This window comes from Tasmannia lanceolata, unplaced genomic scaffold, assembly GCF_043159265.1.
Source record: "Tasmannia lanceolata isolate RefF3 unplaced genomic scaffold, GAP_Taslan_0.1 ptg000021l, whole genome shotgun sequence".
Lineage (NCBI taxonomy): Eukaryota > Viridiplantae > Streptophyta > Magnoliopsida > Canellales > Winteraceae > Tasmannia > Tasmannia lanceolata.
The window spans coordinates 5,467,177-5,488,234 of NW_027518698.1; the positions used below are offsets into that span (position 1 = coordinate 5,467,177).

The window sequence follows — 21,058 nt, forward strand, 5'->3', positions numbered from 1 at the left end:
AGGCCTATCATAGTAGGCCTATGATAAATGGCCTATTAAATATCAGACCCCCTGTTTCAATAGTAGGCCTGTTTCAAAATGGGAATCGATTTATCATTGCCCATCAACTACACTATAAGTAGCACAGACTTGGCTATAAGTAGCACACAGGGAAGGCGTCGAATATATCACTTCCCTAATAATAATAATAATTTATGAAGAAGAAGAATAAAAAAGGCCTATTTACTTTTGGCACTGCCATGTTTTAATAGTAGCACAGACTTGGCTTGTCTTTTCTTCTTAAAAATGGTTTCATCCAAGAATGATGAACCACTCACTCAATTTGTCTGCATATGTATCTCAATACCTCAAAAAAAATAAGACCATCAATTTATCATGGCTTAAACATCAATGTGGTAATAGTATGAATTAAAAATCAGTTCTTACAACAGTAGTTCAATTTGATAATAGTAGGAATTCCCAAATTCAGTTCTTACAACAGTAGTTCTATTTGAAGCTACACAAGACCATCAATTACACATCCAATTATAAATGACATTCCATGTACACAGGGACAAACGAACATTTATAGCATGCCAAAGATTGAAATCAAAGGGGCTTCAAGCATAGCACTAAATAACAGACCATAAGACTCCATAACATTGCCATAACATAAAGTTCAATCCATAAACATTTCCCAATTTAGTAACAAAAGGAAAGTCTTCGCAATGTTCTTCAAACAGTCTTAAAAAAAAAATTGTAGTCTTCAAATAGGATCTGAAATAGTCTTCAAGAAAAATAGTAGTCTTCAAATAGTCTTCGCAAAAGGTCGTGCAAGAGATTGTAAGCCCAAAACAATTCGCAGAATGCACACAATCTGTTTGGAACTTCAAATACCCTGCATGAACAAGCATAAGGATCATCATCAGGCCGTTACAACTGATACAAATAAACCATTTCATGTGAAGTAGAAATTACCTTCATATTGTTGTTCAATCTATATTCAGGTCCTCTTCTTCGTCTTCCTCCTCTGCCTCTTCATCTTCCTCCTCTGCCTCTTCGTCTTCCACTACGTCTTCATCCTCCTGCACCTCCGTTGTGGGCACCTCTGTTGTGGGCATCTATCGACACATATATTAAAGAAAAAAAGGTACTACATGTTAAATCCCGTGAACAATAAATATTTAAGGGAAAAAAAGGAAAATGTTAGCAGTAATCCAAACCTTCTTTTTCTTTTTACACGTTGTCTGGTAATGGCCCAAAAGACCACAAATTCCACACTTCTTCCTCTTGCGCTGGGTTTGAGACACCTCTAAAGGAGATTTATGCCGTGTTGCTTTTTTCGGGCGACCTTTGCCTCTCACAACTTTGGGATCGCGAATAACAATCTCAGGGATTTCCCTAATAAAGTTTGAATGCACTTGGCTGCCACTACATGGCATTGAAATTTGCTCAACCAACTTATTTTGTTCACATTCCGCTAACCAAGCATCGAAAGCTTCATTCATCTTCTTGAAGAGACTCTTATCACTCTGCATTTCTTCTAGAAGGCGTTGATGCTTTCCTATCAGGCACCATTTCTGAAGAGGAGTAGCGTCATCACTATCTTCTCCTCCTGCAGGCACTCCACCACCAACATGATATCTCGCCCCAATACTCCATCTATGTAAGATATGTCTCGCAGGAATGCTCGTTAAACGCTTCAAGGTCATAATGCGGAGTATATGTCTACATAAAATCCCCTCAATTTCAAACTTCGCACATGCACATGTAGCCTTTACGCCCTCTTTAGATTCCTCATACACAACCTTCGACTATTTCCATATTGGGTCATCACTGAAACCAACAATGTATTCGGTGACATTGCCATTCTTACATGTCTCATCTTCCCACAAATCAATACTTTCAGTAAACTCGGTTTGGAATATGGTAAACAATGCCCTCGTATAACAATCTCTTGCTTGGGCTTCCAACCGATTTTTTCCTTTCAATACAGCTTTTGTTGATTTAGTATTGAAGTCTTCTTGAGATTCGGACTTACGACGAGCAACGAGTACCCTATCATATTGTTGGACAAATTCTTGTAAAGTTGTGTTTTGATTGACGAAGCCATCAAAGAAGGCATTTATGCTCTCACTACGTGAATTGGTTACCATGCCAGCAGTGAACGTTCCTCTAAAATAAACAGGCACCCAATGACTCCGCAACTCCCACATTTTCGCGAGCCAGTCTTTTTCACCAATGTTATATTTCTCAACCATCTTTTTCCACTCCATCTCAGAATCTGATTTTTTTTCCTGTAAAACCAATGAGAATAATCCTTTTCGAACTCACTAGTTGGGTCTCTAAAAGCTGGAATATGCTCAAGTAGATGCTTCTTAATGTGCCAATAGCAGAACCGATGGCGAGTAGTAGGGAATACACTCTGAATTGCATTTCGCATTGCCCCATCTATATCGGTAATGATGCAGTCAAGAGCCTTCACAAACATACACCTCAACCATTGCTCAAACAACCATGTAAACGTCTCTTCCTTCTCGTCTGCTAGTAGTGCGCATCCAAAGAGGGTAGACTGCCTATGATGGTTCACACCAGTAAATGGTGCGAAAGGCATCTGATACCTATTAGTCTTGTATGTAACATCGAAAATAATTACGTCACTAAATGTTAGGTACGCAGTCCTTGCCCGTGCGTCCGCCCAAAACATAGATCTTAAATTGCCCACCTCATCCAACTCCATAGAAAAGAAGAAGTTTGGATCTTCTGATCGTTTCTTTTGGAAATGTTCTGCTACTATGACTACTTCTCTCCTCATATTTTTCTGTCTTCGTATTCTCAGACGGGAAACCACTTGATTGGTTGTGATTTGTGCATCTGATCCTTTACATGACTCATTAATAGCCCTCGCAATACCAGCAGGCGGCAATCCACTATCTCGGAGCAAATCTATCAAATTCTTACAGGCATTGCTCTTATGGAATCCATTATGTGAACGATGCAATCGTATTCTGTCAGGGGAAGTGAGAGCATGACAATGAGTGGGTTGAAAAGCAGTGACAACCCACTTACCATTTTTGCGTGATATCTCCAACTTCGCTTCACAACCGTCCCGCTTATGGCGACTCACTTTCACTTCTTTTCCAGCCTGTCTCTTATCATTCGAGTTTCTAAACCCCTCTTTATCGCATACGAATCTCCTCCATATTACAACTTTAGTATCCTTCTTTGAAGTAGCGGTCTTTGCTTTCCGAATTCCAAAGCCTGTAACCAATGCGTATAAATTATAATACTGATAGGCAGCTACTTCATTCTCAAACTCCAAACCAACAAATGGTACAATACGTGCATTGCTCTGAGAATCATCCTTAATAGGCGTACTAAAGTTCCCACCACATCCCACATCATTATCACCTTCTACCAAAGCAGCCTCATTCAGATTTCCACCCCCATCAACTATAACTACTTCATCTCCACCAACTTTCTCATTTACTCCTTTAGCTTCTGACATTGTATCTTCAATCAAAAGTAACATATTTGCATCAATTTGATCAATAGATAACACACAAGGTTCAAACTCATTATTGCTATCCATCGGTTCTATACAACGTCTTCAATCCCTTCTCATAAGAACAACCACAGTAAATAAAAAGCCATAAGAAAATCATTCCAATCTCAAATAAACAACATTTTACTTCAAATACAAAAATAGAAATAGAAGGTTTTCCCAATAGAAACAGAATATATGCTTCCTGTGCTTCCTGTATAACGATAGCTAAATATCCATTTTCATGCTAATGAGTTGTTGCCAAAATCCATTTTTTTGGTAAAAACCTTCTGTTTGAAAAATAGACAATAACCATCTAGCAAAAACCATTCCAATCTCAATCTTCTGTTTGGTCAATCCATTTTTTGCTCGAAACCAAAACAAAAACAGCAGCTAGCAAAATATGAAGACCGATGTGGATGAAACTAAGGTTTCGAAACAAAACAGCAGCTATAAAAGGAAAACAAATAAACAGCAGGTAGCAAAAAACCAAAACCATCTAGCAAAACCCAGAACAGCAGCTAGCAAAAACCCCAGTTTCGAAACAACAAAGAAACCCATCTTGAAATCCATGGATTGAAAAATGCAGGTAGGGTTTCGAACCAAAAAAGAACCCTAGCTTTCTTTTCAAAACAGCTACAGATCTTTCAAAAGCTATAGATCTTTCCATGGCTTTCAATCCATGGCTTCAAAAAAAGCTACAGATCTTTCCAACAAAAAACCCAGAGTTTCGAAACAACAAAGAAACCCATCTTGAAATCCATGGATTGAAAAATGCAGGTAGGGTTTCGAACCAAAAAAGAACCCTAGCTTTCCTTTCAAAATAGCTATAGATCTTTCAAAAGCTACAGATCTTTCCATGGCTTTCAATCCATGGCTTCAAAAAAAGCTACAGATCTTTCCAACAAAAAACCTAGCTTTCAATCCATGGCTTCAAAAGAAAAAAAACAAAGAAATCTGAGAGAGATCTTGAAAGAGGAGAGAGTTAGAGAGAAAGTACCTGATTTAATCTTGAAAACGAACAAGGAACGAGGGTGAGAAGCCAAAACCCCTTTCTTTTTTTGGGCGCTGAAATGGGTTTTGAGAGGGGAGGTTTTTCTTAGCGCTGGAATGAGACTCAAAACCTAGTCGATGATTTTTAATTTAAAATAATGGCTTGGATCATTCACTTGAGATCCAACGGCTTATAATATGGGAGGACTAGAGAGTGTTTTCTAGTCGGCAGACTAGACTCACTTTTATCTATATATATATATATATATATATATAGACACACACACACACACACACACACACACACATACACACACACACACATATATATATATATAGACACACACATATATATATAGACACACACATATACACACACACACACACACATATATATATACACACACACACACACACATATATGATATATATATATATAGATATATATACACACACACACACACACACACATATATATATATATATATATATGTGTGTGTGTGTGTGTGTGTGTATATATATGTGTGTGTGTATGTGTGCGCATGATGGGGTATGAAAAGCCACATCCAACCAGCTATCGACACGTGGCCCCTCGAAGGGCCCACTATGAAATTGACACCAGCCCCAAGGGCAATCTAGTAATCTACCAAGAGCAGGTGAAAACAAGCCCACACATGGGCCGACACCTGTCCCAGGGTAGGTAATCCAACCACCACAGGGCTCTCACCATAAATAGCCTTCACTCATGCTGAGATAGAGGGAGAAAAACTCTGAGGCTATAACTCAAAATTCTAGCTTTACTCTTCTGCTCATACTGACTTAAATATCGAAGGGCCCGTCCGGAGCAACGACTCCGGGTTGGTCTTCTGACCTCGTGTGCTCTTGTGTAGGACATAATATTCTTAAGTCAACTTGGACCCGCCAGATCAGCTCCTTCGTCACTGCCATATCTGTTACCGATTTTAGGCCTAAAAGATTGGCGCCATCCGTGGGACTCTGCACTAAAAGATGCTCAAATCCCCCTATATAAAATGGCAGGACGGAGGAGTGCTCGGGTGCCAACTACCCGGACAGCCCGAGCCGAAGCGCCTCGCGGGGTTCAGAGCGAGCGAATCGCTTCACAAGTAGTGGCCCCTTCAGCGATGGCGGATCAGAGTCCGGCTCACTTAGAGCATCTGAATCCCGCTCCCACTCCTACGTCTAAACAAATGCAGATTCTTTTCCATCAAATGACAACTCTCATTGACCAGTACAAGCACCTGGTCCAACAGGCAACCCAGCAGCAGGGCCCAGAGGCCTCTCAACCACCGCGAGAAAGGTTGAGCCCCCTTAAGGAAGAACCTATACCTCCCCGTCGCGATCATTCCCCCCACTCAAGGTGAGCGCATCACTCTCAAACAAGGCACGCACAAACGGAGCCTCACCGCCATCACCGGTCTCGATCCCACTCCATGCAAAGGCACCGAGGCAGGGAGGGCCGTGCACAACAAGATAAATCCCGCCGTGGCCGACGGAGCTCGGAAAGTCATTCCGGATCGGCCGCGGCCCTTCTGAGAAAAGGGACAGATCGGTGGGACGAGCAGACAAGAGATCCGACCCGATGCTGCGGATGATCGAGGAAATAGACCACCGGATAGAAGAGCTGGCGAAAGATCAGGGCCGGCCTACCTCAAAGGCGTTCTCAAGCAGACCACCATTTACCGATAGTATACTGGGCGCACCAACGCCCAAAGGGTTCAAGATGCCATCGATCCCGCAATATGACAAAACCACTGATCCCGTAGACCATTTGGAGATGTTCAGAACCATAACGCTCCTCCACGGGGCCTCTGACGGATTCCTTTGTAGAGCTTTCCCGACAAGTGAACTCTCCTTACTAGAGGGATGCTCACTTTTCTCATATATATATATATATATATATATATATATATATATATATATATATATTGTAGACACCCCCTGTGGGACCGGATCGCGCGAGAGGGGTGGGCACGAGGCGCCACACTCTCTCTTGGTCTCTCGTACCCACGCGATTGGCGTGTGCTCTTTTTTTATTGATTTTAATTCGTCTTTTATGTGAACTTGGGATCACTAAGGCAATCTGAATTCCACACAAAAGATAGTGACAGAGTCGCCACCTAGATGTGGGATCTAGGACCCATAATTAACCAGAAATCTAGACTCGTTACCTGGTTACAAGAATGGAAGGTATGGGGAATTATCCACCACATGCCCCATTCATGCCCGATAATCGGTCTTCAATTCCAAAAGTTAACTCTTTTAAATTTATTTTAAATGGCTCATTCAACTCTCTGTTAATGTGCGAACTAAGTGACATGCATCCTAAAATCTAATTTCAATATGAATCCTAAATGTGTATCTTGATTTCTTAATTTGTCTGGATTCAATCTAAGTGAAAGTTTTCCTAAAATTCTAATTTCATGGAAAATCCTAAGTGATTTAATTATGAATTTACAAGAAAATTAATATACAAAACCCCACAATTTGTTGTGGAGCCGACTCGCGGTTGGTATGCCATCAGACATCCAAGCTGCCTACGTACCCAAGCCTCACTGGGATCAAAGTCGACGTAGTTCAGTGCACCTAAGCTAAGCTACTTATACCTAACTCAACTAAGACACCGATCTAGACTGGATTGACTGTTTCAACAGTTTAAAGAGAAGTTATTTAATTCAAGTTGAGGATTTTATTATCCTAGGATTTCATCTAAGATGCTATATGATTCTTATCTAAATGCAAGTGGTTCCTTAGACTAATGCAGGTTAACCTACATCCTAGTTTACTAGGCTTGTCCTAGGGAAAGATTGGGTGACTAGTGTAACTAAACCTATGGCACTGTTGCTATTCATAGCAAGCGTCCGTGATGAGGCTGGACTCCTAACTCTATGACTCCCTAAAACCTAAGACTCCCTAAAACCTAGGACACGACCTGACACCAGTGTTCCTAAATTGGGCTCTAATGATTCTTATATCGGAAACCATAATCCAATGGTTCCGAAAGACATGAGATAAATTGATTCAAGTTCTTGAAGTTAATTAATATCATATTTCAAGGATTTTTGGTTTCTGGACATTTAAGGAATACCAAAGGTTCTAGGGTTCTCCAATTTCGGCCTCGAATGGCATCCAAGGAAGGGAATCGTGCGCTCTTTCTTTGTGCAACTTAATACTTAGGTTATAGCACCTTATTGCCTGGCATATCTCAGGATTTCCGTGGACAGTAACCTCGGAGCCAACAACATGCTATAGCTTAAATATTCAAATTGTCAAAGATCGGATGCAATTGGGATACGATTATGGATGCACTGGCCACTTTACCAGGGAAATCTAAAGATCCTAAGATTTCTGTTTTAATGGATTAAGGAGTGAATATGTGACAAAAATTCAAGGTTCTTTAGAAATTTTGATCATGATTTTTAATTAGTTTCAATATTGAGTGGATTTTATCAATTTTAAACCATATGAGTGATTTTACAAGTGAAATTATTGGAAATGAATTCAAAATGAATTGAAATTTTTACAGCAACAAGATGGGAATGTATGTAGCTTATTGAAAGAGTTTTGCAGATTTTTATATTAAGCTCCCATTTAATTTTGATTTAACAACAATGAGACCAGATTGCAAAAATAACACAGAAACTACTAGAAATATAAATCTAAATTCATTAAAATTTCTGAAGTAATAAGATATGAATAAGTATAGCATGCTGTGAGATGTTCATGAATTTTAAATACCATTTACTACCAATTTCGGATTTTTCAATTTTAAGACCATATTATAAATTTACACTACAACCCTTAGGAAACAAAATCCAAATCACTTGAAATTTACAGAAGCAAGAAATATGAAATATAAGACTACTGTAAAAATTTGGAGAATTTTAATTGTGATCTGATGTCAGTCAAAATTCTCACAAAATCTGATAATTTTCAAAGAAAGCATCAAATAATATACCAAACAGAATCCAAAAATTCTTAAAAATTCGTGGTAGAATGTATCACTACCATATTAGTTTCCCACAAAATTTCATTAATTTCGGAATCTATTTATTATATATTTTATTTTTCTTCGTCAAAAAGATATTTTTGAAGAGTTTTCTATTTTTAAAACACGATTTTCGAGAAAATTACGAGTCCGGAAAACATCCTTTAATCTTGTTCTGATATGATGAACACAAGAAAATTTTAAAATTTCAAAAATAGGTCATCCTGAGATAGCTATTTTTTCGAATTTTTGTAATCTCTCAGCCAATACTTTAAATAAAATTCCGCTATTCACTCAAATTTTTGAAATCCCTTGATTCAATGTCCGATCCGATCCGATGGTTATCTTAGTCTATTTAAACAGACCGATGCATTAAATTTCGAGACGAATCGGAATTGAAACACTCACATAGATCATGATTTTGAGCACATACATATAATATTCAATTAAATTCAATTAAATGCTAAAAACCATGCAAAATACATAAAAAATACCAAATAATCCTGGAAAAATCTGAGAATTGTACACCTACCTTTGATAGAGATCCTCGCCGTATCCGAGAGCCGAAAATTCTGAAAAATCTCGCCGACGTGCGATCCACTCCGCTTTTATTCTTCCTTTTTCTTTGTTTTTTTTCTTTGATCTCTGTGGAGAGAGAGAGTAATAAGAAGAAGATGAGAATGCGAGAGAGAGCAAGACAGAGAGTGCAAAGTGACCGAGAGAGAGAGAGAGAGACCGATGTAGAACGAGAGAGAGAGAGTAGTAGAAAGAGTGAGAATGAGATTGGCAGAGAGAGAGAGAGACCGAAAGGTTGAGAGTAGGTGAGGGATAGCAGAGGGGTTGATGGTGAGGAGGCGGCAGAGGTAGAGGGAGAGGGGTCTGATGAATGTCTGTCGAGAGATGGGGTGAGATGAGAGAGAGAAAAACAGAAACAGAGCCGTGGAGATGCTCTGTTTTCTGTTTTTTTCTCTTTTGTTTATTTATATAAATTGAGAGAGATGCGAGTGGGATGAGAAGAGGATAGTGATGGAGTGGGAGAGTGGGAAAGATAGAACAGTTGAGGATGAGAGGGAAAGAAAACAGAGTGCGAGAGAGGGAGAGTGGAAATACGGTGCTCTGTTTTTCCTTTTTTTCTTTTTTTCTTTTTTTATTGTGGGCTGTTGAGGGTTGGGTGAAGGAAGGGAACACAGAGGGTGTGGGTGAAGAGCAATGGAACACTGAGCGTGAGGGTGAGGAAGAAAAACCGAGGCTTGTAGGGAGAGGGAAGAAAACAAGGGGAGTGGGTGAATAAAATTGAGGGAGGTAAGGAATAGAGCCAATGAAACCACCGCCCTCTGGGTAGGGAAAAACCGGTGTCCTCTTCTAACAGAGCCGATCCTCTCTTCTTCCTTTTTTTTCTTTTTTTTTCTTCCTTCTGTCGTCTGCAAAGGGTGAGAGAGAGGATTGTTGAGACGCATAGGGTGGGAGTGAAGGAAACACAAAACAGGGTGATGGGGAGAGGGCAATGAAGATCGAGAGATGGGGAGAGTGCAATGGAGACCGAGTGACAGGGAGAGTGCAATGGAGGGCTGTTGCTCTCCTTCTCCTCTTTCTCTAGATCAGAACCACAGACCAAGGTTTTTCTTTTTTCTTTTCATTCAGCCTCCCCTTTTTTTCTTTTTTAGAGTCCCCCCCTCCCAACAGAGAGCCGTATCTTCCTATATTCATCGAGTGTAGGAGAAAGTTGCCCAACTGATCTCTCTTGTAAAACAAGAAATCGATTTTCTTTTCTAGAAACTACCGAGGTTGTCTTGCCTTTTTTTCTTTTAAACATTAAGAATATAAAGGGCTGCCAATATTATTTCCAAAGTGTTCTCTTTTATTTTTAGATGTAGGCATAGAAAATTCCTCTTTAGAGCCAACTTCCCTTTTTGCTATACCGAACCCAAATAGAAGCATTCTATGGGCTTTCATCCATTTTGGAATAAGTCTAAGTGGGTCCCACTCTATAGGGTAATCTGAACCACCCGATTAACGAGTCATTAATGATATATGCTCAATAAATCATTTCTTATAGATCATTCATAGGATGATCCGAACCATCCATTTCAATGGGTTACCACATAAATGATTCGTGCTCCTCCAATTCGTTGTCGCAAGCTAATCTTGGTCGTCCAATTGATAGGCTGCAATGTGGATCGGTTCCTCCACCTCTTAAATCACTCCATATTATTTAATTGGTGGCCCACAAACTTTTTCCGTTAGATTTCAATACGGACCCCGAAGAATAAGATTGAATTATTTTGGGTTGGCCCCACGCATATTTAGTGGGCCACTCCATTTTAAATCCCTCAACCAAATGCTAGGCCTATTCCTTGGACGAATTTTCCATGAGATCCATCCATCGAAATTTTAAGCGAGTCTGCTTGCTTCAACTTAGTGAACTCCACTCCATGTTGGGCACACTTATTCCTATAAAATTTGATCGTTAACATCCATGATAAACTCCGCAGATAACTTGAATATTTCTTATATGGGCCAACTTTCTCGATCCAAATTTAATCAAAATGCACAATGCGGCCCCACCAAATGGGTCCAAACTCTCTCTGGTTTGGGATTCTTCCGAACAACCCTTCTCAATCACTTAGCGGGAACATGCAAAACACGACGAAAATGACCAAAATATTTAGAAATGTAACAGACGGACGCGGAAAGGAAAGACATTGGAAAACCGATAGAAAAACACTAATTTCTTTATCGATTAAGGCAGAGCAAAATGGGGGTGTCTACAGATGCCCCTCTTTGGTAGAGATGACATGGTCATCGAATACCAAAGCCAAAGTGACAGTGCCATTTTGCGTAGCTTTAATCGACAAAGGACTCCCTAAACCCAATGCAACCTAATATAATGCAAGACCCTAGATGAAATCCTAGAATTGGAATAATAATAAAAACTCGATGCGGCGCCGTTCACAAACGGGCAATTAGAGAATGAGACATCATTTTCGAATGGATTCTGAAGGGAAAGGACAAAGATCGTTCTCAAACGGTTTTTAGAAGAAGATGAGACGCCGCTCACAAGCGGGTTCAACGAGGATAATAAGCATTCCCAAATGGACTCGGACAATGAGGCACCGTTCACAAACGGCCTCAAGGAGGATAGAAAACCATTCACAAATGGACTCGAGAAAAGAGGCACCGTTCACAAACGGGCTCAAGGAGGACGAGACCATTCACAAATGGATTCGAGAAATGAGGCACCGTTCACAAACGGGCTCAAGGAGAAGACAAGACCATTTACAAATGGACTCGAGAAATGAGGCACCGTTCACAAACGGGCTCAAGGAGAAGACGAGACCATTCACAAATGGACTCGACAAATGAGGCACCGTTCACAAACGGGCTCAAGGAGAAGACGAGACCATTCACAAATGGACTCAAGAAATGAGGCACCGTTCACAAACGGGCTCAAGGAGGACGAGACCATTCACAAATGGACTCGAGAAATGAGGCACCGTTCACAAACGGGCTCAAGGAGAAGACGAGACCATTCACAAATGGACTCGACAAATGAGGCACCGTTCACAAACGGGCTCAAGGAGAAGACGAGACCATTCACAAATGGACTCGAGAAATGAGGCACCGTTCACAAACGGGCTCAAGGAGAAGACGAGACCATTCACAAATGGACTCGAGAAATGAGGCACCATTCACAAACGGGCTCAAGGAGGACAAGACCATTCACAAATGGACTCGAGAAAAGAGGCACCGTTCACAAATGGGCTCAAAGAAACAAGATAGCTTTGATTGATGAATTTAACAACGAAGAATTTAGAGATTTTTCATGAACTTGAATTTGACGTAGGATTGGATTTTTTTGAATCGGGGATTGGATTTGATGAATTTTTGATTTTTGAGAAATGAGGCACCGTTCACAAATGGGCTCAAGGAGGACATGAGACCATTCACGAATGGACTCAGAAAATGAGACACCGTTCACAAACGGGTTCAAAGAGACCACGAGACCATTCACAAATGGACTCAGAAAATGAGACACCGTTCACAAACGGGCTCGAAGAATATAAGAAACTATTCCCAAATGGATTTTAAAAAATGATGCATCGCTCCCAAACGGGTTAGAAGAAGATAACAGGCCATTCCCAAATGAACCCGGAAGATGAGACACCGTTCACAAACGAGTTCAAAGAAACGAGATAGCTTCGATTGATGAATTCAACAACGAAGAATTTAGAGATTTTTCATGAATTTGAATTTGACGTAAGATTGGATTTGATGAATTTTTGATTTTTTGAACTCAATGAAATCGGGGATATTATGGATCGTGCCCGACAAAGATGTTGGAAACTACGATTTTGACGAATGATGAAACGGCAAACCTTAGGAACGAAGAACCATTACTAACAAGAATGGATTAGGGACACTTTTATGAAACTTCAATAAGATCTTTCTCAAAGAGACTGCTGGTCTTGTCTTCTGGGGATTTTGATAACTGAAACCTTGAACAAGATACTTGAAATTGGTAATCTAGAACAACGGCTCTCTTGGATATAATCATGGAAAAGTGAGATTTGCCTCTTGACAGGTGTTTAGATAAATATTTCTTGACCAGGATAGTATTTAACTAACTGGAAGGAGATTCTGAATTTTAATGGTTCATCTCTTTGAGAAATTGGTTCAACCACCATTGCATCTGAGGCTCTTCCAAGCTTAAGGTGCCTTCCTGGGGTATGATCTTTTTACGGAAGCTGGGCTTTCTGATGTTTCTACTTCTGAATTTTTCTGAGTTGATCTTCTTTGAAATGAAGCTACTTGACTAGATTACCGAGCTCTTTCATACGATCGCAGGAAACTGCCGAGGCCGGGCCTCCTTCATCAAGACAGTTGCATCATTTGGACATAAGAACGACGATTGACTCTTTCTAAAGAGAAAACTTAGATAAAAGGCACTACTCAAAGGATTGAGCAGCTCTGAAGGAGTGAACATAGAATGACAAAGATTGACTAACTACACTGACAGACACAGTAATGCTTCTGACTTAGTTAACGTTTTATTTGGTAAGTCTATCATTTCAAGGAATGTTTTTTTCAATTGGTAAACACTGGACTTCTTCCTTAAAACAGTAATGCCTCAAGGATTTAATTACGACCCCTAAGATTGCTTAGCTTCAATGCCCCCAGTTTTGAGGATGTCACTTAAATTTGCTTGAACTTCAGTTGATCTTCAGTCTTGATACCGGCTGTAGCCTTCTTATAATGGTTCTCTTACCGTGACCAAGTCACCTCTTCGGGGATTTTAACTTGGCGGACCGTGCTAGCCTTAACTTTTGCCTGAACCACCTTTCTAGGTTTTCGATCCAGCAGGCTATCCCCTTAGCTTTTGCCTAAGCCGCCCTTTCGGGTTTTCAACTTAGCAGGAGAAGGATCTTAAATTTTGCCTAGACTGCCCTTTCAGGTTTTCAGTCTAGCAGATCTTCAAACTCCGTTCTGTTTTTTTTTTCTTTTTTACTTTTTGTGTTTCAGGACCTATATCATTAATTCTGAACACCAGAAGGACTTTATAGGTATGATAGGGCTTTTCAAAGAAGGGCTTAAGGTTCAACAAAGATTTCGACCGAACCTGTGAACAGGTTGCCTACATACCCAAGGTAGGAATCAGGTCGTGTGTAGTTCAGGGCGAATGCCCCTAGTTTGAAGATAACTTGTTTGAAGGTTAATTGATTTTTCTTTTTTTTCTTTTCTTTCTGGAATAATTGACTTCTCTTCTTTTCGAATTTGTCCCTTTTTTTTTTGAATCGACCGAACTCGGTTCAACCGAGCTGCCTACGTACCCCAGTGTAGGGATCAGGTCTCGCGTAGTTCGGGGGAATGCCCCTAGTTTGATGGGTTTTCAAGAAAATTTCATTCAGGCTCAAAGGGTTTGCAAACCGGTATTTGTTTTGACATCGGGTTATGATTCTGGGATTTGTTCGGCCAAAGGAGGCCTTCCAATGTTCAGGTTTGGAATTGATCTAGGTTGATGAGTTCTCTTTATTATTGTTTTTTTTTCGAAGTTTGACGGCATTTCCAGGTAAGAGATAATGGATCTTCTTCTTTCAAGATTCTAATATGCGCTTTCGACTTTCATAGAGCGAAACTTGTTCTTTGACATCCTCCATCTATGGATTTGTAACTCTTGATATCTGATGATCACTTTTCAATGCTTTGCTCTTGAACTTCTTATCTTGAATTTGTTGGCTTCATGTTATGAGTTTGAGAACCAAGGTCATTGATTGGAAATATGAAAGTTGTTTCCACTCTATGCCCCTTGTATAGCATGTGATATTCACTTCATTCTTTCTTGAACTTTCTATCTGGGTCTTTCCCCTGGCATTAATGGTAGCGCTTACTGGACCATCTCTTTTATTCTCGAAATGGGTTTATTAATTCCTCATATTCTTCAGAGGGTAATTATTTTCAATCGGCATTCACTGAATCAAAGTTTCAGTGCCAGTGTTTACCACTTCAATTTCATCTTTGAAAGGCTGGGATTGGCGTTCCTCCTCTTGTTCAAGTAATTACTATGACTCAAGTGGAGTTTCGTCAATTTTGTCCTCATTTGAGGAGGGAGTCTTATTTTAAGATCAGAAGCACACTTAAGAAATAGACACAAGTGAACTATTGGAACTGAAATTTTATTTAAAGAAAAAGCTATTACATCTCACGACCTATCCTGAACATGCTCAGGATTCACAACTCTGAATAAAAAGAAAAGCAAAAGATAACATGCCTGGACTAGGCATTAACCTTGAACTGTAAGACCGGACCTAACAATTATACTGACCATGATGACTGACTCAACATAATATAGTAAACGACTAAAACTTTAACTGTCGCAACTGTCTAGCTTCGGAAGCTCGGCGAAGGCTTGTTCATATCATGATAGCAGCTACTAGAACATCTTCACTGTCTGTATCTTCTTCTTCTTCAAAAGGTTCTGACCCAGACGTCTCAAAGGTAGGTTCTAAGGCGCAGATAAGAGTGAGATGATCAAATTTTGGGTCCCCTATGGTTATAGCACTGACAGCAGCAGCAGGGTTTGCATGACCAAGTAATGGGTTATTGGTAGCATCGGGTCTTGACTCGAACACAAGGCCTTTATTGTCAAGCAACCTCTGGATTCTGAATTTTAGGGCAATGCAATTATCAGTGAGATGGCAGGAATTTCTATGGTATTCGCAGTGTTGATCTGTTCGCCAATTTGCTGGTAAAGGACTAGGAAGAGCCCTAATGTCGGGCAGGATTATGAGACCTGAGGCTAGACACTCCTTGAGTATCTCTGATGGTGGAAGAGGGAGAGGGGTAAATTCTGTCTGGGCCTGTGGCCGAGGTGCGACAGCAGGTTGGGTATAATCCATCACCATGGGGTTCCAAGGTTTTGAAGGCTGAGGCTTGGAGCGGGAAAGGTTATTAATTTCAGCTGATGGAGACTTTCTGAATTCTCTGGTATTTGGGTTACTTCGGTTGAATACACCCTGAGCCATAGCCTCCTCTATTTGGGTGCCTGCCACGATAAAGTGTTTGAAGTTCGGATAATACTGCAACGACATGTGATACTGGAGCTGGGGGGAAATATTTTTCATGATTATCTGGACTTGCTCTTCCTCAGAAGGGCGCTCCATCATCTAAGCTGCTAGTCTTCTCGATCTCTTCACAAAAATTAGAAAAGATTCCCTCGAATCTTGCTTGGTCCTTTCCAAATCCTTTCTAGTAATTTCTGTCCCATCGTCATATTTGAACTGCCTGATGAATTGCTCACCGATGTCTTTCCATGTCCTATAACGAGTCTTGTCTAGGACCATGAACCACCTTCTAGCGACCTTGGTTAGGGAAACCGGGAACAATTGAGCCATTTGCTCAGGAGATAAGCCTTGAGGTGACACATGATGGTAAACATCTGTAAATGGGTGATTGGACAACCCACACCATCATATTTGTCGAAATCTGGCATTTGAAAATTGGCAGGGAGACGGATTTCGGGAAACAGCGTAAGATCACTTGGATTGAAACCACCCTGGTCTTGAAACTGGATGTCTTGAACTTTCCTGGCAAGACTTTCTAATTTCTCCATAACTGTCTTATCAACCACGGACTGAGAAGGCGTATTGCGATCCTTGCTGTACTGCTCTTTTTCCAAATCTTCTTCGGCTTTATCGGGGATAGTGATGAATGTTGGCTGGGCAGGTGCGGCTGAAGTAGCTGCATGGTGCATAGGCCCTTTATCTTTGGACAACAACGGCCCCAACTTCTCAGAAAGCTGAGCCTTGATAACTCGGTTCTCTTCTTTGAGCTCTTGAAGTTGCTGGAGAATCAAGGTGAGGGTATCGGTAATAGCAGCGGGTGGAAGACCGACTTGGTTGTCTGCCATTGGCGAGGATGAGGATGAGAAAGAAGGAGATGCTGGGGTTCTCAGACAAGGTGGTGGAGAGACAGAATTCCTCTCCAATCGTGAAGAGACCCGTACCCAAGGAGCAGTGGGGTTAGCTATGGTGTTTACCGTCCTGAAATATTTGAAAGACATATTTTAAAATCAGAAAGAAGTAGACAATGATGCACGCATAGACCAAGATGATGAGAGAGAAAGATGAACTTCAATATCAATCATTGAAGCTTGAGTACAGGGTTCATTCTTTCAAAGATAAACGGATAAGATTAAATATGGAACTAAGCATTCTTTTTAGACTTCTTCCTCGGACGACAATCTTCCTCAGCTGACTCTTTTAAAGGTTTGATGATTCTGACATCCCAAGCAGATGAAACGGCTTTGACAATCTTGGGCTTGAGATCCTCAGGCGGATAAAAATGACGAAGGGGAGGCACAATAGATTGCTCCCTTCCATACTGACGCAGGATCCTGGCAGGAACATAAAAGGAAGTCTTTTCGAGGCCAAGAAGGCGAACATAGTTAGCTTCTCCAGTGTTGAAGACAGCTTCTTGGATTCCAGGAATTTGCCAATAAATTTGATCTTGTTGGCGAGAATTTAACCATTCAACCCAATCGCTCTTATGATCAAAGGAAACATCATGACGCCATTCGCTGAAGGTGTATAATGTATGATTGAAATGCACAGGAGCTGCAATTTTTAGCTTGTCGCATAACCACACCTGAAGTAATGCAGAACATCCTGAGAAAGAACCAACGAAGGAGCGAACATAAGAGCCTAGACCTGAGCCGGCACGAAGACGAGCCATATCATCCAATCCATTGAAGGTTTCTGCAAGCATAGTATGGATTGGATTGGCGCCCCGATCCATTTGATCCACGAGATCCAAAAGAACAGCTGACGCAAAGCGAGAAGGCTGAACAGTGAGGAACCTGGCGAAGGAGCAGAATCTCAAAGCGCGACGTCGGGCTTTTTGAATATCAACAGCACCAATGTGTCCAATAGGAGGATAAATGTCAATCAGTTGCTGCATGGACACCTCTTGGCCTTTCATGAAAGAGTTCATGGATTCATCTGGATTATTCATTAAGCGAAGGAACAAAGGACGATAATCTGGAACACAGGATGGCTTCACTAGAGGGCCATCCACAGGATATTCCAATAAGGCACACCATTCTTCAAAGGTGGGACACATTTCTTGGTTGCCAAAACGGAAGACATGATGATCGGGATCCCAACATTCTGATGCGGCATAAAGTAATCCCCAATCGAGCTTAATGGTTGCCACGTAGCCGAAGAGATTTTTCTCTTGCTCACTTATGGCGTAGATATGGGATTCTCTTAATGTACCACGAATCCAATCAAGAATTGTACGAGTAGACATGGTGCCTGCAAGCCAAGAGAAGGGATAAAGAATGATCAGGATTACATGAACACGAAATTGGGATAAGTTCCTACCAGTACAAAGAAAGTATGGATACATGATCGAATCACATGATAGAAGATTGAAAATCGTACGATTAAGAGATGGGATGAGATAGCATAAGATTGCTTTCAACGGATAGATCATGAATGACTAATCCTAGGAGATCTTTGGAAATGATGGGATTTATATCCTAACCCCAAAGGGAAAGTTTTTAATCTTCGTACATTTTAACAGTGTTACCTGACGGCATCAAACCCTAATCATAATCTAGCGGAGTGGAGAGAGGATCTCGACTCATGACTTTGTTTGTGCACCTAGGGACCGATCATAGCCATTGGAAGATGGACCACGGCCTAATCTAGATACAAATGGGTAGGATATCCTAAGCAAGGCTTACACACGTGATGCACATGTGTTCGTATACTACATGCATGTGTGGGTTAATCTAGGGGTAAGGCCAAGAGTTCCCTTAGCGCGAATCCATATTCGATATACTGTACCAGTGTCCGGCGTATCAGTACGTGAACAAGAGATCCGTTTACGCACCATAAGGTGCTAGGCTAAGGGTGGAATGCTTCTCTAGCACAGAGGCACCAGGTGATGAAATCCCAGTCAACCATGCTAGATAACACTCCGGGTTCCTAAAATAGGACGTGTGTGCATGTGAGATGCAAGGGTTTAGATGCAAGTGATGTAAGTGTGTGCAATAAGTTCGCGCAATCTATGATGCCTTCAGGTTTTGTTAGATTAAGTTCGAGTAAAATGTGATGAGAAAATAAAGCATACAAACTAATCTAACAAGTATATAAAAGATAGAGTTTTCATGCGCCAGTTAGAATAGATTCAAATGAGTTATCCTTTGAAGTTTTAATGAAGTTAGGTGGTCCCCAGCAGAGTCGCCAAACTGTCGGACCCGATCCCGCGAGAGGGGTGGGCACGAGGCACCACACTCTCTCTTGGTCTCTCGTACCCACGCGATTGGCGTGTGCTCTTTTTTTATTGATTTTAATTCGTCTTTTATGTGAACTTGGGATCACTAAGGCAATCCGAATTCCACACAAAAGATAGTGACAGAGTCGCCACCTAGATGTGGGATCTAGGACCCATAATTAACCAGAAATCTAGACTCGTTACCTGGTTACAAGAATGGAAGGTATGGGGAATTATCCACCACATGCACCATTCCTGCCCGATAATCGGTCTTCAATTCCAAAAGTTAACTCTTTTAAATTTATTTTAAATGGCTCATTCAACTCTCTGTTAATGTGCCAACTAAGTGACATGCATCCTAAAATCTAATTTCAATATGAATCCTAAATGTGTATCTTGATTTCTTAATTTGTCTGGATTCAATCTAAGTGAAAGTTTTCCTAAAATTCTAATTTCATTGAAAATCCTAAGTGATTTAATTAAGAATTTACAAGAAAATTAATATACAAAACCCCACAATTTGTTGTGGAGCCGACTCGCGGTTGGTATGCCATCAGACATCCAAGCTGCCTACGTACCCAAGCCTCACTGGGATCAGAGTCGACATAGATCGGTGCACCTAAGCTAAGCTACTTATGCCTAACTCAACTAAGACACCGATCTAGACTGGATTGACTGTTTCAACAGTTTGAAGAGAAGTTATTTAATTCAAGTTGAGGATTTTATTATCCTAAGATTTCATCTAAGATGCTATATGATTCTTATCTAAATGCAAGTGGTTCCTTAGACTAATGCAGGTTAACCTACATCCTAGTTTACTAGGCTTGTCCTAGGGAAAGATTGGGTGACTAGTGTAACTAAACCTATGGCACGGTTGCTATTCATAGCAAGCGTCTGTGATGAGGCTGGACTCCTAACTCTAGGACTCCCTAAAACCTAAGACTCCCTAAAACCTAGGACACGACCTGACACCAGTGTTCCTAAATTGGGCTCTAATGGTTCTTATATCGGAAACCATAATCCAATGGTTCCGAAAGACATGAGATAAATTGATTCAAGTTCTTGAAGTTAATTAATTTCAGATTTCAAGGATTTTCGGTTTCTGGACATTTAAGGAATACCAAAGGTTCTAGGGTTCTCCAATTTCGGCCTCGAATGGCATTCAAGGAAGGGAATCGTGCGCTCTTTCTTTGTGCAATTTAATACTTAGGTTATAGCACCTTATTGCCTGGCATATCTCAGGATTTCTGTGGACAGTAACCTCGGAGCCAACAACATGTTATAGCTTAAATATTTAAATTGTCAAAGATCGGATGCAATTGGGATACGATTATGGATGCACTGGCCACTTTACCAGGGAAATCTAAAGATCCTAAGATTTCTGTTTTAATGGATTAAGGAGTGAATATGTGACAAAAATTCATGGTTCTTTAGAAATTTTGATGATGATTTTTAATTAGTTTCAATATTGAGTGGATTTTATCAATTTTAAACCATATGAGTAATTTTACAAGTGAAATTATTGGAAATGAATTCAAAATGAATTGAAATTTCTACAGCAACAAGATGAGAATGTATGTAGCTTATTGAAAGAGTTTTGCAGATTTTTACATTAAGCTCCTATTTAATTTTGATTTAACAACAATGAGACCAGATTGGAAAAATAACACAGAAACTACTAGAAATAGAAATCTAAATTCATTAAAATTTCTGCCGTAATAAGATATGAATAAGTATAGCATGCTGTGAGATGTTCATGA

At 40.5% G+C, this 21,058-nt stretch overlaps 1 protein-coding gene across 1 annotated transcript; it reads right to left on the minus strand.

Annotated features, from left to right (window-relative positions):
- Nucleotides 1–1,793: 1,793 nt before the first annotated feature.
- LOC143855393 (protein FAR1-RELATED SEQUENCE 5-like) lies at nt 1,794–3,571 on the minus strand. The gene is made up of 2 exons (XM_077365511.1): nt 2,314–3,571; nt 1,794–2,263 (listed from the first exon to the last, which is right to left on the minus strand). Exons 1-2 carry the CDS (start codon nt 3,569–3,571, stop codon nt 1,794–1,796), a joined length of 1,728 nt encoding a protein of 575 aa, XP_077221626.1.
- Between the last annotated feature and the right edge of the window lie 17,487 nt (nt 3,572–21,058).

What these genes read in the sequence shown, in the direction of transcription:
- LOC143855393 (XM_077365511.1), bottom strand. Translation starts at nt 3,571, where the DNA reads ATGGATAGCAATAATGAGTTTGAACCTTGTGTGTTATCTATTGATCAA. An exon ending in AGCTTTTAGAGACCCAACTA is followed by an intron (nt 2,264 to 2,313) that starts GTGAGTTCGAAA and finishes AAAAAAAATCAG; the next exon opens with ATTCTGAGATGGAGTGGAAA.